The sequence below is a fragment of the Homarus americanus genome, unplaced genomic scaffold (genome assembly GCF_018991925.1).
Source record: "Homarus americanus isolate GMGI-L3 unplaced genomic scaffold, GMGI_Hamer_2.0 scaffold48406, whole genome shotgun sequence".
Lineage (NCBI taxonomy): Eukaryota > Metazoa > Arthropoda > Malacostraca > Decapoda > Nephropidae > Homarus > Homarus americanus.
The window spans coordinates 1,833,114-1,851,425 of record NW_024753828.1 but is presented as its reverse complement, the minus strand read 5'-3'; the positions used below and the strand labels follow the sequence as shown (position 1 = coordinate 1,851,425).

At 38.8% G+C, this 18,312-nt stretch overlaps 1 protein-coding gene across 2 annotated transcripts in view; it reads left to right on the top strand.

Moving 5' to 3' along the window:
* Positions 1 to 18,312, top strand: part of LOC121855477 (transcription termination factor 2-like) — a 151,112-nt gene that overhangs the window by 120,599 nt on the left and 12,201 nt on the right. For both annotated transcript variants that reach the window (XM_042350446.1, XM_042350447.1), the window contains 3 exons: positions 3,232 to 3,344; positions 13,483 to 13,607; positions 17,357 to 17,557. In XM_042350446.1, the coding sequence (XP_042206380.1) occupies positions 3,232 to 3,344; positions 13,483 to 13,607; positions 17,357 to 17,557 (439 nt within the window). The remainder of the gene's footprint in view (positions 1 to 3,231; positions 3,345 to 13,482; positions 13,608 to 17,356; positions 17,558 to 18,312) is intronic.

Here is an 18,312-nt window from a genome sequence, read left to right as displayed (position 1 = left end):
CAATTGCAACCCCAGTTGCAATATCAAATTCTGTGTCACTACTAAAAAATAATAGTCCCTGGTGCACTCTTAAGATTAAGAGAAAACGGACGACTCAGGAGTGCTGAAGTGAGAGAAAATGGACTCCTATGACGGGGCATTCAAATAAACATACACATAGCTGTATAATGCAATATTAACCCCTAAATTGGTGTTTTAAGAAGGTACAGTGGGGTATGCTATAACGAATCTAATTGGTTCTAGAACCTTGTTCGTTATAGCATTCGTTCGTTATAGGATTAATCCGTTCCAGGCCCCCAAATACAACCACTTAACACTGAAAAATATAATATAAAATTGTAAAAAAGTGCATAAATATGCATCTAAACCCCTGAAATAAAGAATATCATTAATATTTGTAACAAAAAACAATAAATTAGTAAAAAAAAAAAATTTTTTTTTTTTTAAATGTTCGTTGTAGGAGTTTCGTTCGTTATAGCATTCTCAATTTTATAAGTAAAACCGTTCGTTATAGGAATATTCGTAGTAGGATCCGTTCGTTATAGCATACCCCACTGTATATCATAAATTATTTAATGTACTGTATTGTATGTGTTTATAAATGTTTATTTTCATTAATAAAAGTGCTTGAATTACTTTTTTGGGGCCGAAAAAAATTCCTTAGGAACGCATCTCCAGTTTTATAATGGAAGTCAATGGGAAAATAGGTTTCGTGTTACGGAATTTCGCGATACGGTCAATTTTCCGGGAACGGAACCCTTCCTTAACGCAGGGGATGCCTGTAGTACCTGACAAAATATTGCCAAAAAGCCTTGTTACTTCTTGATAATGCTCCCAGCCACCCTGTTGACCTTAATGACCTTTCGCCTAACATCAGGGTTGAATACCTGCCCAGGAACACAACTTCCTTGTCACAGCCTATGGATTGAGGTATGATTTCCAGCTTTAAGCCTGGTGTCTACACTGGACATTGATAAAACTTACAGCTGCAATTGATAATGAGGATGAACAATTAATCTGAGATTTTTGAGGAAATATAACATTATGAATGCTGTAAACAACATTGCTGACTTGTGATGAGGTGAAAAATACAACTAAGGATGGTGTGTGAAAGACATCTGGCCAGATTATGTCCTCAATTTCTATTCAAGACATTGTCAGAAATTTTCAACCTCGGAAAATTTGTTCCCAAAGCTGTAAATTTTTTGGAAAATTACGGCTTTGGGAATGATTTTCCGAGCAAATTTCAATTCCAGCTATTGGAGATTTCTGGGTTTGAGGGATTCCGGCTAAGAGAGATATTACTGCACTGTAAATTTTAAGTTTAACCCTGTTCGGGAATGACAGATTTGTGGGTAACAAGATTAGCCGTATGTACTCGTTTATAATTCTACCTCGTGTATAGGTCGACCCTTGATTTTGTCCAAGAAATCATTAATTTATGACATTCCTCGTGTATAGGTCGACCCAAGTTTTTGAGGGTAATGGAACAACAAGTTTGGGTAGTAAAGCACCAGATTTTATGACATATAAAACTCATTTCAGAAAACCTTCACTAATACACACTACGTCCTATAAACTGAGGGTTGCTGTGCTTGAAACACCGAGTGCCGAAGGCAAATTGTTTGCCATTTATTATTACGGCACTTTACACTGAAACGCGGGTAGTTTCAGCAAAAATATTGTATATTTCCATTTAAGTATTTATTCAAGTCAATTAGGATAGAATATTATTGTAATACAACAGTTTTTTTAATTGAAAACCATTCAAAAAGCGATTACGGTAACATCTTTTGAACAACGAAATAAAGTGAAAGTCAATTGTTTTCGTCATGATTTTATCCCACTTTCCACTGTAATGCGTACGTCATTTCAGCAAAAATATTACATTTCCGTGAATGTATTATATCAAGCACAGTATGAATAGAATATCATTGTAATATAACAGTATTTTAACCGAAAATTATTAAAAAAACTAGTAACATCTCTTGAACATGGGAAGGTTAGGTAAGGTCTTTTGTTTTCGTCATGTATTTTATCCTATTTTACATTGAAATACATCACGTTTCAGCAAAACTACCATTTATTTCTGAGAATATATTCATTCGGGCACAGTTAAGGTAAAATATACTTGTGATGTAACAGTTTTTTAACTGAAAACGATTCAAAAAACATGTATCGTCTAGCTGATACGGCAGAGCCCTGGTTTCGGAGGCTTTGCCTTTGCATCGGCCTTTCCTAAGCAGCCTCTAATATTACTGTACTTTGAAATTGTGTTTATTTTCTTTTTGTCTTGCTTCTTATTTTCCAGAAATATGACAAGTTTGTATATAATACAATGTTACAGTACTTTTAATTTACAAGTATTCATTTTTAAAAATACAGAAGACACCAAACAAATACCAGTACGGATATTTGCGTGACTCCCTCCAAAAAAGACCAAACAGCCGGTAATCTCTCCCTCAGCCCTCCCAAAAATAGCCCAATGGCATCTTTCTTGTTTATTCTCTTCCAATTTCTCACATTAACTGGTGTTTTCTACTTCATATTGCCTACATCAGATAGACTACAGTAATTGAGGTTAGAGACACTGTTATAAATTTGATTACCGGCAGGATGCTATTAGAACCACCTGACCCTACCAACAGTGTTTCAAGTCAGACAGTATTTTTTTTTACCTTTTTGGTGTCTCCATTTCTTTTTTCTTTTTTTCTGTGGGGTTTGTATGTCTAAAGCTAAAAGTTGCTCCTAGCCCTTCCCATCATGCACGGATTCATCCTAACGAAACTATTACCCATGTATAGGTCGACCCTCAATTTTGTGCCTAAAAATTTGGTCTTAAAAACTGAAACTATACACGGGTATATACGGTTATGCACTCGTTGCCGGAAAAATAATCCCTCATCCTCGGAATTGTCCAGAATTTTCTGGATAATGGAAAAATTTTCTCGGAAGTTCCAGAAATGGCCTATTTCTTTTATTTATAATAGATTGGCATTGTTTTTTTAATGTTTATTTTACTCATATTTTTATTGTTTGAATTTTAAATTTTGTAATATTCAGGTAAAATTGCTGAAATCAAGATAATAGAAAGGTAAATATTTTCTTCTTTTTTTCTGCATGTCAATCTGTCTATTATCTTCCTTCCATTTGTATGTGCATTGAGAGTTTTAAATGAAAAAGAAGTATTAAGAGAGAGATGTGTTGAATATTATTTATCTTCCATAACAGATCAACACTAATTCAGTACATGAAGACTAGTGAAGAGAAAGAGCGTGAGAAACTAGAGAAATGGCCTGGCAAGAACCCTGTTAACACTACTCAGACTCATGAGAAAGTTGATGGTGAGTAGTTTACCTGGTACTTCATAAAAACTGTGGGGTAACAATATCTAGACATGCTGATTTTACGGAGTTGTGAGATCCTTACCTGGTTACAAAATGAGATTTCAGGATCAATCTTCCATCGACAGCAAAGTTTGGTTGGGTGACTCAGATCCCCCTCCCCTCTCCCCATTAGGGTGCTGATAAGAGCTAAGAAATGAGTTAACTTCCCATTTTTTGCCCTGCCTGATTCATGGTGTGTATGCACTGTAGCAGAGAGAATCTTAGCTGTTGGCCTCTGCAGCTGAGTTATGTCTACTTCTAATTCTCTGTTAATTACTAGATTTTTGGAAAATGGTCCCAGCTTATTTTTATTTTCAGGCATATTCCTACTGTATTGCAGGGTGGCCAAGAGCAATCAATGATTATATATTTAATGCTGTCATTTATTTATTCCTACTCCATGAACTTCTTGATGCCAACCTTTCCTCATTTTTATGTACTCTCCTGTATCCTGGATGTCCACCCTCTGCTTCTTGTACAATTGGGGACTTTTCCAACTGTATAATCAGCATTGTCAGTCTGTGGGGTGTGAACCCAGAGATCATCGGCTCCTGAATCCAAAGCATTCAAGAGAGAAGGGGAGTGGTGGTCCTGGGGATTGCATATGGGTCAGTGTATGAGTGGATGGCGGGTTATGGGGGTGGAGGATGTTCAGGGCTAGAAGGAGGGAAGAAGTTTAAGGAGATTATTTGTGAAATTGTGTATAATCTAAAATATTGCTTTGGGGTGTTCATATGCAAATTGTATGAAGAAAAAATATATATATATATATATATATATATATATATATATATATATATATATATATATATATATATATATATATATATATATATATATATATATATATATATATATATATATATATATATATATATATATATATATATATATATATATCATGTAGATCCACAATGAAAACGTGGATAAGATAAATCTTGATAAAATCACACAATAAAAGGGAAACAATGGAGCACCTTAGCTTTCGTCTTTATTCAAGACATCTTCAGAGACAACTGGATTACATGGACAGAGAGAGGCTTAAATATACAGGGTGACCTTAAAAACATGAGGTCAGGTCATAATGATGTCATCCACTAATCCCCACACCAACACACACGTAGAGGAGCTAAAGAGAAGGGGGGTGACGTGACTAGTCAGATCAGGTCAAAAATAAGGGACCCACTAAATAACTACCATACATCTAGATCAAAGGTTTTCAAAGCATTTTTAACCTTGGGCCACTGACAAATACATTAATGTAACATATTATCAGTTTTGAACTGACCATCACTAAGGTTTATTGATTTTAATTCCTTAATCAAACTAGCTTCAACCAGAAGTCTTTCTGTGACACAAGATGATTTAAATACTTTGAAATATAATGCAATATTAACCCCTAAATCGGTTAATTCGGACAATCGGCTAAAACGGACACCCTGCCCCCCCCTCCCTATTAGTCCGAATTAACGAGGGTCGACTGTATATACAGTCATACGCCTGCTGGACCACCACTCCACGACCCCCTGACGGAGACACGATGGTCCTCCCCATACTGGCCAGATATTATGTGTTAAAGGAATATGCTTCCTTACTTAGGCTTTTCTTAGCATTTGCCTACAGGTGAAATGTTAACCTACATCTTTTAAGGATAAAATCTTTCACCTACAAATTGACAATAACACATTTGCTGTAATCAGACATATCTAGTTGCCTCAACAATTGCAAGTCGCAATTGGGGTTGCAATTTCAAAATCTGTTGCATTACTAAAAATAGTAAAGTTTCTAGTGCACTCTAAGATTAAGAGAGAAAACGGAGGACTCGGGCGTCCTGATGTGAGAGAAAACGGACTCGTTTGACGGGGGACCAAATAAAAAAAAAGCACAGCTACATGTTTTGTGGACTCCAGTATTAGCGTACCCTTTTCATCACTTTGTAATAAACCTAGGCATGCGTATGTCTTGTTTATGCCTGGAACCATTTAGAATAAATCCCATAGGTTCTGTACTTTCGTTATTGGAGGGGTCCCAATTAGGCGCGATAACCAAGGGATGACTGTATATACTTGTGACACTGGCCAGTTGCTTCTGGTGTTATGGTACAGGGGTACCAAGTGACCACTAGGATCCCGCTTCCTCTATCAAGGAATAAACAATTAAATAAATTTAAATTGAAAAAAAAAAACATTCAAATAAATTACTATCTTACAAGAATCCCTCCAATGTAAGTTATATTCACCCAGGTCGCTTGGGTGGAAAATTATGAGAAGAGCTTAGTCACTCTTAAGTAATGATAAATAAATACGCAGGCAGGCCTTCAGCGCCAACTGTCAAATCTTATCTCAAATAAATAAACAAACAAACGCCAGACATTCTATCCCCCCCCTCCCCAATCTTCCCACCCTCCTTGTGTTCCCAGACAAAAGATTGGTGATTTCTTTGTTTATTTTATACAATATCTCAATATCTCAGACTAAAGTTACGATAATATAATTTGCATTGCTGAAATCCTTGCAAGACAGAGATTAATTTGAATATAAGCATCATATATTTTGCTCATGATATAAAAAATGTAGTACATTAGTGTACAATGTACATTTTATAAAAAGTTTTTCAATTGTATTTTTGGGTAGATTTACACAAATTTCTTCATTAATTTTCACCCATTTACATTCACGCACCATACTAAAATAATTGTAAAATAAATTAGTGCAAAGCTGGACTGCACATGTACTAATTTGATTACGGTACTAAAATTGTTATGTCTAGTGCGAATTACAACATGTTTATATTCAAATAAATCAGTATCTTACAAGAATCCCAGCTATGTTAATTATATTCATTTTAACGTTTAGTAATAAATAATACCTCAAACTAAAGTTAGGATAATATAATTGACATTTCTGGATTCCTTGCAGGTCAGGGAATATTTTGAATGTAAACTTCATATTCATATAAAAAAAAAATATTCTTCACAACACTATCTGTCAATCAAAGTACCCCAACTTGCCTCCCCCCTCTTCCAACTGCGCCAGATGGTCGGTTGGTCCCAACCCTTCCCTGCCTACCAGAGAAATGTTGGGTGAAAAAACAATTTTAACTTTTAGTAACAAATAATACCTCAGACTAAAGTTAGGATAATATAATTGACATTGCTGGATTCCTTGTAAGACCAGGAACATTTTGAATATAAATGTCATATATTTTGCACAAAAGATAACATATTTACTCAGAGTAAACATTACATCTAAAATTTGTATGTCTAATGCAAAATCTATGATGTTTATATTCAAAATGATCATCAAATTGTAAGAATTCCAGCAATGTAAATTATATTCTGGCCGGGTAATTTGTATGAATTTTATGAGCTAAAACAAATATCTTCAGTTAATAAAAAAAAAAAATATTCTTCACACCGTGCCAGATGGTCGGTCGGTCCCTCCCTCCCCCCCACCCCCCACCAACCCTCCCTACCAGATAAATGTGTGGGAAAACCAGAATATTTACCTTTTTAGTAATAAATAATACCTCAGACTAAAGTTAGGATAATATAATTGACATTGCTGGATTCCTTGTAAGACTAGTGTATATATACTGTGTGTGTGTGTGTGTGTGTGTATATATATATATATATATATATATATATATATATATATATATATATATATAGTATATATATATATATATATATATATATATATATATATATATATATATATATATATATATATATATTTTTTTTTTTTTTTTTTATTTATGGGGAGGCATATGAATGCTAGACATACAAGACGCACATTTAGCAACCTCAGCGTGATCTGGCAACTATATAGACTGTCCTCCAAGGTCACCACATCAGTCTCCCTTTTGTGTTTAAAGGACCCAGGGTATAACATGGCTCTATATTTCCCATGCATTTTCTTGTGGCTTGTGCTAATTTCTCTTGCATCACAGTGATATAATTTATTCATAACAATGTTGTGAAAGTTTTGAACCGTGCCTCATGATGCTGGCGAGGGAGGAGGGGTGGGAAAATGTAAAGAACGAGAAGAAATTGCACCATGTGGTGATAGTGTGGTGCCTTCTGATACCTCTCTCTAGTGAAATATTAATTTTTTCACAGCATTTCTTCTATTTTTTTTTTCCCTAAATATATAAAAATTTTAAAACGAATCTTGCTGCAATCACATGAAATAATGAAGGCAGAAAGTGAAGTATACTGTATAAAATTTTCATAATGCGGAAACAAAAATTTTGTGTTTTACTTGCAGTTACATATAGAAATAATAATTTTGCCGTGATTACTCATCAGTCAGCCCTCAGTGAGACAAGACGTGTTCTGCAGGCACTCCTAATTGGCAGCCAGGCCAAGTCAGTTTGCCCCCCTTCCCTTGCTATATCCTAACTCCCTACCAACCTCACTACACCGGGATTTATCAGCAAAACACTCAAATGATCAGTGCAATGATTGGTTACCCAACAGTGATCCGATATTGTATTCCAAGGAAAAGCACAAAAACACAGCAGTGTAACACCATACCGTGGGCACTTTGTCGGTCACCTTCAAAGTGCCAGTGACAAGGACCACCGCTTTGTTTACATATGCGGTAGGTACTGTGTCAGAACCTTAAGAGCCAGAGACTAGGACTTAAGGTGTTTAAGGCTAGACAAATATTAACAGACGTCTTCCAATGTCAGTGGCCCTCAAAGTGCCGCCATTGAGTTTATAGACACCGTGGACAAACACTTCCGTCTGTCCACAACAACAGATATCAACAGATGTCCACCAATTACTTAATCCTGACGTGCCCAGTACAATCTAAAGCATGGCAATGGTTATTCTGATGGCAGTGTTATTGTACGACTAAAATCACTGAACATATTCCATGCTCGCAGCCGTAGACAAGGACGTCATAAACTGAAGCCCATTAGGACCATCTCCACTAGAAAACCAGAGAAACTTACTCCTGACAGACCGTACCAATACCACTCAAGTTCCCCGAATACTGTACGGTGTCCCCTCCTTACTGCGCTCCGTCAGTTCCTTAGCTAATAAATTTGGCGAGCTGGCAACCACAGTCCGATCAGTGTCTGCCAACGGTCGTTGCCACATGTGAAGCTTGGCAAGTTGTTCTTGAAATGTGCCATATTGAAGGATATCAACTCTTTCATCCTCTAGATAATGCTCCCTCACATCTCAACATTGAAAAACTGTGTAGCAGGGATGAAAAGATCAGGTGCCAGGCATTGCCACTCAACACCGCCTATGTCACACAGCCAATGGATCAAGGTGTTATTTATGCTGTGAAAAGGCTGTACAATCGCAAGTTTTTGAAGGAAGTGATTGTGGTGGAGGAGACAAGCGAGGATCAGGTGAAGGAAATGAGGGCAGAAGACAATCAGAAACTTCATGTTATACAACTTCAGGTCCATGCTCTCCAATTTTGCTGCTGTTGCCAAAGAAGTCAAGGCAACAACCCTTATCAGTGCTTGGAAGAAGCTCCTTTATGACATTGATTAAGAGCATGAATTTGAAGGTTTCACATCAGAAGACTACCACACAAATCTTCTCCAAGCAGGAGAGAAGGATGCTACAATTGAGGATGTGGAGGCTTGGCTGGAGGCTGATGAGGATGATCATTGGATACCACAACTTGACAGAGGAGGAGACTGTGGACTCTGTACATGAGGCTGCAGACGACTTTGATAATGATGAAGAGAAGGAAACTGAACCACCAAAAATAAAGATGCCAGAAGCTAGGGACAGCCAGGACACCCTTATAGAATTTGCTTATTCAGACTAAAGATGAAAATAAATGGGGCCTATTACGATCACTAAAGGCACCTGGGGGAGCTTGTCATACAGGACCAAAGAAGCAAGGTCACTCAAACAAAGATTGACACTTTCTTCAAGCCAAGACCCTCCAGCCGTGCACCCTTGCCCTCACCACCAACCTCCTTGTCAGAGGAGGGTCCTCTTCATATCCTCATTTCTGACTCGGACTTAGAGTGACTGCAAGCCTCTTGCAGTCAGAAACATTGATTAAAGAACATGTATTCCTTTATTAAAAATTGGATACATTGGTGTTGTACTCATTTTGTTGTTTGAAATATTTACCTGTATTTATTTATTTTTTTTTTAATTTTGCTCTAAGGCAAACAACCTCTTATCCCTGGCACCCTTCCTCCAATTAGTCTGCCATAAGAAGCTGATGATACGAAAATATATAGTAATAAATTTTGGAGGATGTGTGTTGGTGTTGGAGAGTTTGTTGGAGGGTGTGTGTTGGAGTGTGTGTGGTGGTGTTGGAGGGTGTGTGTGTGTGTTGGTGGTGTTGGAGGTGTGTGTGTGTTGGTGGTGTTGGAGGGTGTGTGTGTGTGTGTGTTGGTGGTGTGGAGGGTGTGTGTGTGTTGGTGGTGTTGGAGGTGTGTGTGTGTGTTGGTGGTGTTGGAGGGTGTGTGTGTGTGTGTGTTGGTGGTGTTGGAGGGGTGTGTGTGTGTTGGTGGTGTTGGAGGGTGTGTGTGTTGGTGGTGTTGGAGGGGTGTGTGTGTGTGTTGGTGGTGTTGGAGGTGTGTGTGTGTGTTGTGGTGGTGTTGGAGGGTGTGTGTGTGTGTTGGTGGTGTTGGAGGTGTGTGTGTGTGTTGGTGGTGTTGGGGTGTGTGTGTGTTTGGTGGTGTTGGAGGGTGTGTGTGTGTGTTGGTGGTGTTGGAGGTGTGTGTGTGTTGGTGTGGTGTTGGGGTGTGTGTGTGTGTTGGAGGGTGTGTGTGTGTTGGTGGTGTTGGAGGGTGTGTGTGTGTGTTGGTGGTGGAGGGTGTGTGTGTGTTGAGGAGTGGTGTTGGAGGGTGTGTGTGTGTTGTGGTGGTGTTGGAGGTGTGTGTGTGTTGGTGGTGTTGGAGGGGTGTGTGTGTGTTGGTGGTGTTGGAGGGTGTGTGTGTGTTGGTGGTGTTGGAGGTGTGTGTGTGTTGGTGGTGTTGGGGTGTGTGTGTGTTGGTGGTGTTGGAGGCTGTGTGTGTTGGTGGTGTTGGAGGTGTGTGTGTGTTGAGGTGGTGTTGGAGGGTGTGTGTGTTGGTGGTGTTGGAGGTTGTGTGTTGGTGGTGTTGGAGGTTGTGTGCTGGTGGTGTTGGAGGTTGTGTGTTGGTGGTGTTGGAGGTTGTGTGTTGGTGGTGTTGGTGGTATTGGAGGGTGTGTTTTGATCTCACTAGAGGAAAGGTCACAGCAGGCTTAGCTCCTGGGGATTAATTGTCAGTAATGGCTAGTGCTTGTTACGTTTTAAATGCAGGAAAGTGGTTTTCCTACCGTAGAACTCGGATACCTTCACACTGGTTACTCACCCAGGGGATTATGGTGTATCACTACGTAGAATTTCACTTGGTAATAATAATAATAGAGGGATCACAGATACGGGCAGATGATTGCACTTTCGTTTATTTGGCACAATTCCATACACTGGACTTATAATTTGCATGGATAGGTCAGTCACTCACATTCACGCCAGAGTACCATAAGTTATAAGGTAGAGTTTGTCAACCTGGAGAATTAATCGTTTAGATCTATTGGCCGGCCTGGAGTGCTTTTGTAGCAAACAGGTCCTCATCATTGATCACTTCCTTTACAGGATGTGTTAACTTGTCGCTGGACTTAACAAAAATCTCGGGGATTTGCACACACAGACTCGTAGGACTGTATGGCTCCTGTTCTTAAGTCCGCGAAGCAGGAGGTCTTCTCTAACCCAAGGTCTAAAGCCCACCGGCTAAATTGGTTTTTTGAGGCGTGAAGTGATGAACAGTACACCACTGTCTCATTGACCTGCCCCTCCTATCGGCTGGCTAACATACCACTAATTGAAAACATGTCCCAGTTATGGCTGGCTGGTTACCTTATCTCTACTGTAAACAAACTTTTGGGATGGGTTGTGCGGGAGGCCCAACGCAACCCATGACAGTGCCAATTGTGAACAGGGCTGTGCCCTTCAGAGGGCTGAATTAGAGAGGGCCAAGGAAGAAAACTTGAAACTAAAGGAAATAATAGTGAGGATGAAGGAAGAAACGAGACCAGGAAAGCTCGTGTCTGATGAAAACTCAGGCGAATGGAGGGTTGTGAGGAGAGAAACGACCAAACTGGTGGTGAAAAAATACTCCAAGGATATGACAACAGCAACTAGGTGTACCAACTCTTTCAGTCATTTGATAGACGAATTGGACGTTAGCATAGTCAGGGACAGGGCTGACAAGGAAGGTACGAAAACATTAATTGTTGGCGATCCCCAGGTACGGTCCCTGGATAGAGCTTTTTGTGGTAAAAATAAAAATTGGATGAGGGTGTGTTTGCCAGGAGCTGGAGTGAGGGATATAGTTGGCAGGATTGACAATATCTTGTCTGGTAATGGGAACAGGAGGCAAAGATATTGGCCAGTGTAGGAGTCAGGAGCTTCTTGATAAGTTCAAGACAGCTATAGAATGTATTAGGTCGAAGGGAAGGATCCCTATTATATGTGGTGTCCTGCCTAGAAGGAGAGTTGGCAATGAATGGTTGTCAAGGGCAGTTGGTGTCAATGGCCGTCTTGACAGATATTGCAAGTCAATATCAGTCCCATTCACTGACAACTGGGACAAATTCTACGGCAGAAGGGACCTTTATGCTAGGGATCGGGTGGCAACCCTGGCTGGCTCTCTCGAGAGGGCAGCTCAAAAAATGTCAGTCTTTAAAGTGCTAGGAGAACCTATGAGCACGGGGGTGGAGGAGACTGCAGTGGGAGCGGGTAAACAAAGTGAAAGGTTACAGGTAAATAGTGCTAGGAATTATGACAAAACTAAATTAGGCAGAGACAAAGAGAGGGCTCAAACACAACTAACTTAAATGCCTACTACGCAAACAGTAGAAGTATGAGAAACAAAATGGATGAAATCTGGGCGTTGGTATGTACGGAAAAAATTTATATACAGTAAAACCTCGATTAACAACTTTCGGATTAAACGCCGATCCCGGACCCCTAATTTTTTTTTTTTTTTTTTTTACGGGGATTAGCCCACCCGGGCACAGGTAATGAATGTAATGATGATGATAATAATAATAAAGAAATGCAAAAATGAAAAAAATAATCAAGATTAAGAAACAATATACCCATATGTATGTTGTGTTGTCAATAGTAAGAGAAATAATTGAGACCCTGCAATTGTGTAAATGAGGCAGAAAGTGAGATTAGCAACCTGGGACTTGGTCACAATTTTTGTGATGACATATGTTCTTTGACTTTTTCATTTTTTATTCACGGTTTCTGTGCTGGTTCATATTTATTTAATAAAGTGGTTAATGTTTTAAAGCAAATTCTATTGAAATATGAATGGCAAATGAACAAAAATGAATAGAGGGACTTAAATGAGGTAGGTTAGAGATAGGTACATTGAAAATGTATGTTTTATTTCCGTAGATTTTATTTACTATTAACCGACCTTTCGGATTATCCGTCGGCCCCTTCCCCCCATATGTGGGCGGTTAATCGAGGTTTTACTGTAATAATGTTATTTAAATAGACTTAACAGCAATGATTTCCACGACTGACCCTCCCTCATCCGACCCAACTTTATTCAGAAATCTGGTAATATATTTCACGAGTAGCTGTCCCGGTGTGTTATGCACAAGAAACACGCATTCGTGTATATTATTGATGGTAATGTTCAATAAAATTAAGTGCTTCTGTTATTTATTGGGTAATGAAAAAAGTAAAAAGACAATATTTAGAAACTCCAGGACATCCCTGTCAGCCCTAGATTAGACGAATGCTTCTGATTAACGAGTTGGGAGTTCACACCTCATGGGGAGTGTGGATTGACATTGCTGACTGTAACAGTTGGAAACTCCCCAACTGTACATCCTTCTTGTTTTTCCCTCCCCCTCATACCATCCACTTCAGTATTTTACATGTTTTACCAGTTATTCATTTCCCATTCTTTTAATTGACAAATTTTAATTTACCAGATTTTTTTAGTCAAATAGACTCTTGGATTAAACAGAATAGAATAAAATTGATAAACAATTATCATAAATCTACAGGTTTTTTATCTCCTTTCTTTTTTTTATTACTTCTTTTTTTACTCACAGAGAGTAAGTATACCCCAACATTAACTAGTGAAGGGGCTGTGAGAGGGGAGGTCAAAGCACATCATCTCCTTGTCCTTCTTCTTAGACTCCGTCAGATCTGCTGCCATCCTTCACTCATTCAAGGGGTAAGTTACGTCATGATTTCTCATTGTATTGGGTTAGCTTTCATATGTACAGTCTCCTTCAAGATTCTTTGAACACTGCTGGAAGACAGCTGGCAACTCAAGGCCGTTTGTTTACTATATTACGTAATAAAAGTTATGAATAAATGTAAAAGTGATCGGTTACTTAGTTCCCCGTTGCTTAATTTAATGGTTGGGCTTTGTTGTTTCGCATTATATTATACTACGTACTATAGTAAACAAACGGCCTTGAGTTGCCAGCTGTCTCCAGCAGTGTTCGAAGAATCTTGAATGAGACTGTACATGAGTTCCCCATATTACGGAAGGGATGTTATTAGTGAATATATTTTCATATGGAAAATTTTTTACCAACAAGTAATTTAAACCAAACTTATTAATGGAGATATACATTTTTGAACACACACATTAGTTAAATCCTGACATTTACCACTCTGATTACATACAATCTTATATGATGACCATATCTGACAATTTGTATATTGAACACTATTAAAAAATACAGTAAAGTAACCCCTGATTTTTTTCATACAGTAGAACCTCCACAAATCTGACTAATTAGGGCAGACCCAGTCTGAAAAATGCAAAAGTCTGAAAAAGCAAATACAGTTGTATCCTGCTTAACGCGGTCAATTGAACCCACAGGGTACCGCGTTAAATGAACAACAGAACATATGGGATTAATTCCAATAGAGACTGGCCCGACCCCCAACTCCACTTTTTGACGACACACAACTATGTTGTAGTAAAAATATTATCTTAACTTTATGATGGTATGCACACACAATTAATAATTAAGAGAAATGTCAATAATATTAGGTTTTTTAACACTTACATTAGTAGAAAAGATGGCTGGGCACACGGGGATGGGGGGTTGGTTCCGAGGCAGAGGGCAGATTATTGACCCTCACCTGTATCACTTGTATCAATTGTATCACTATCCACCACAGAGGCTTGCAGGGCCTCTTTGTCAAACCCCTCAAAGTCCATATAAGTCCATATCCTCACTATATTTATCACTATCACTGACTTGGGTCGGCTGTGGTGGGTGGCGGGTGAAGAACTCGGAAATGTTTTGATGACTGGGCGACCTTGTACGCATCGTGCCCGCGCCGCTTCCCGCGTGTATGTGTAGATGAACCGCGTTAAGTGAAAGTTCGGTTCTGGCGAGGCACCGCGTATATGAGAAATCGCGTTAAGTGAAACCGCGTTAAGCGGGGTACAACTGTATATGTGGTGGGTGGGTAAGCATTGGGGGCATTTGGGATAACACTGCTTATCTGAACTGTTTAAAGAAAATCAGTTGTTGTTACGTATAGGAGTAGTATATTTGTACGTGGAAGACGAATGTTTAAATTGGAGTAGCTGGCAGAGCATGGCCCCCTCTCTCCCACAAGATTCCTTTAGCACTTCTTTTTGATTCCACCACAATTCTCATATAATTTAGGATCATTTGGTGCCAGGTTAATAAAATATTATCCTAAAAGAATCGGCTTTCCTGAAAAAAAGTAGGTAGGTAGTAGGCAGCTACCAAACGGAGGTACAGGTTGTACCTCTCTAGTCCGGCATTCTGTGGTCGGAACTCCCGTGGTCCAGAACTATTTTAGTTTGTCCAATAGGTAGATAGGCAGCTTTTATTATTTGTTTTATTTTTTTTTATCTGAATTATTATTATTATTACAGGAGTATTACATTTTTGCCCCTCAGGCCCCAATGTGGGTCAGTGACCTATGCCCGGGTGGGCTAATCCCCTTAAAAAAAAAGCCACGGGAAATTAAGGTTTGTTTACATCCGGCAGTTCGGCTGCTCTCTCTCTCTCTCTCTCTCTGCTTGTCTATTCAGAGTACAACATTTAACCCTTCAATATATATGAGCAGTAAATAAGTGTTGCTTTCATATTCTTATGTAGAGTAATGACGATATGTTTTCACATGTGCGCACTTACATACGCGCAGTCTCACTTTTTCTTTTTACCATTTATGGTTAGCTTACTTATATTGTTCCATTTATTAGCATTCAATAACATTACAGGTACTTCAAACAACATATTAATTTTTTTACATTAATTTTACTACAGCTAAAAATCAGGGTCTTATTTTCTTCAGTTTTATATGTAGAACCAATCAGTCGCTGGTTTAAACAATGCCGGCAGCCGTCTCGTCTCCTCTAATATTCCACGTATTATTAATATATTGTATTGTTAATTTTGCACACACACACACACACACATTAATTCAATAAAAACAAATTCAGAAACATTAATTAAAATATATATGAACAGTAAATAAGTGTTGCTTTCATATTCTTATGTAAAGTAATGACGATATGTTTTCACATGTGCGCATGCGCACTTTACATACGCGATCTCTCTTTTTTCTTTACCGTTATCATTAGCTACTTCTATTGTTCCATTTATTAACATTAAATAACATTACTTAAAACAACCATATTAATTTTACTACAGCTACAGCGAAGGTCTTATTTTCTTCAGTTTTATATGTAGAACCAGTCAGTCACTGGTTTTGTAATCAACGAAAACAATGCTGTGTCATTTCCTCGTGTGTTTTAATATTCAACGTATTATTAATGAATTGTATTGCTCATTTTGCACACATAAACATTAATTCAATAAAAACGCCATTCAGTAATAAACAATAATGAATCTTTTGTATACAAGAGAAATGACGCTGTTTACACGATTATGCACGTCGTCTGCACGTTGGCGGGCCGTTCAAACCCGTCGAAATTCAAGTTTCCGCCGTCAAAATTTTTATTTATTTATTTTTTCCAATAAAATACGTTAAGAATTAAAAACTCGCGAAATTTGAGAAGCTACTATACGACATTTAACCCTTCAATATGTCTTCAAAGAGACCATGGTGCAGAGAAAGTGGTGCTAGTGCTTCCAAGCATAAGCACAAGTCACTATCTATCCAGGAAAAGGGTGAATTTCCATGGTCCCGAGGTTGCCGGACTAGATAGGTACAACCTGTAATAATGTACAGGTATTGACAATGGGGTTAGGGACCCATTTTGGTGGGTGAGCAGACTTTAATTGAATGGGTTCATTCTATTATTTCATGTTTGAGCCAAACAAATGAGGATCAAGGAATATGCATGCTTATGTGGTGGTAAAGATTCTGAACGTTCTTTCTCACGGGAGTTTGACATGCCAAGTGTCTCCTTATGAGGATTCTGGTATGGTTGGAAAGGTATATCTTTTCAGTCACAGGTTTTGGCTCCTGAGAACCTTTTGTTCATCATTGTATACTTGCCTTGGCCCAGCTCGGTGTAAAAATACGATTTCAGGATTTATTATTTATATTTTATTAGCTGCTTATGGAGTGTTCCATGGGGGTCCGGACCCCCCCTCTATTCACCAGAAAATTCTAATATTTTTTATTTTATGTAGTATTGTATGCAGGCATTTGTGTATAGTAAAAGTGCTTGACTTCAGAACATCTAATATTAAATGCACATAGCTTCTAAATGCCCATAATATTGGTCAGATTAAAAATCGGGGGGTTTCTTACAATGTCTCTCAAAACCCCAAAACACCAACACCTAGCTGGGCAGGTAGGGCGCACTGCGCTCGCCTTATTCTCCCACCCACAACTTCTTGGACCCCTTTCTCTCTTTTTCTTTTTTTTTTTTCCCTGGATCTGCCCCTGGCTTATGGGCAACTTCAACATTGTTGTACTTTGAAAACTTATATGAATTTAAACAAATTTCAGATAGTTGAAGCTCACAGTCAAGAAATAGACGGGATGGATCCTAATGTTCAGGATGGCCTCGAACTAGACTTGGTATCCCAGATGGCTGACATGAGCCTCATGTCTATAGAGGAGATGAAACGCCAAGCAGATGACAAAGTTAAGGAGAAGGTGTTAACCATGGACAACCCTATCTTCCAGACAACAAGACAAAGCTCCAAGGTAACATTCAAAATGCCTTGGGATCATGTGGTATACAGTACAGGTAGACCTCGACTTACGACCTACTCGACATACGACCATCCAGACATAAGACGCCCGGTTAGGTACCAAAAATTCAAACTCCGTACCTATTTTCTAGGACCGAAACAGTTCCATCCGTGCGAGGGTTAGTGTGGGCTGGGTTGCTGTGTGGTGTACAGCGTCCACCAATAACAACTACTCACCACCACCAATAACAACTAACCACCACCACACAACTACACTCACTCACCACCAATAACAACTACACTCACCACCACCAATAACAACTACACTCACCACCACCAATAACAACTACACTCACCACCACCAATAACAACACTCACCACCACCAATAACAACTACACTCACCACCACCATACCAACCACTACCACCACCAATAACAACTACACTCACCACCACCAATAACAACCACTCACCACCACCAATAACAACTACCATCACCACCAATAACAACTACACTCACCACCACCAATAACAACAACACCACCAATAACAACTACACTCACCACCACCTATGCAACAACAACTCACCACCACCAATAACAACAACTCACCACCACCAATAACAACAAATACCCACCAATAACAACTACACTCACCACCACCACAACAACTACACTCACCACCACCAATAACAACTACACTCACCACCACCACCAATAACAACTACACTCACCACCACCAATAACAACAACACCACCACCACCAATAA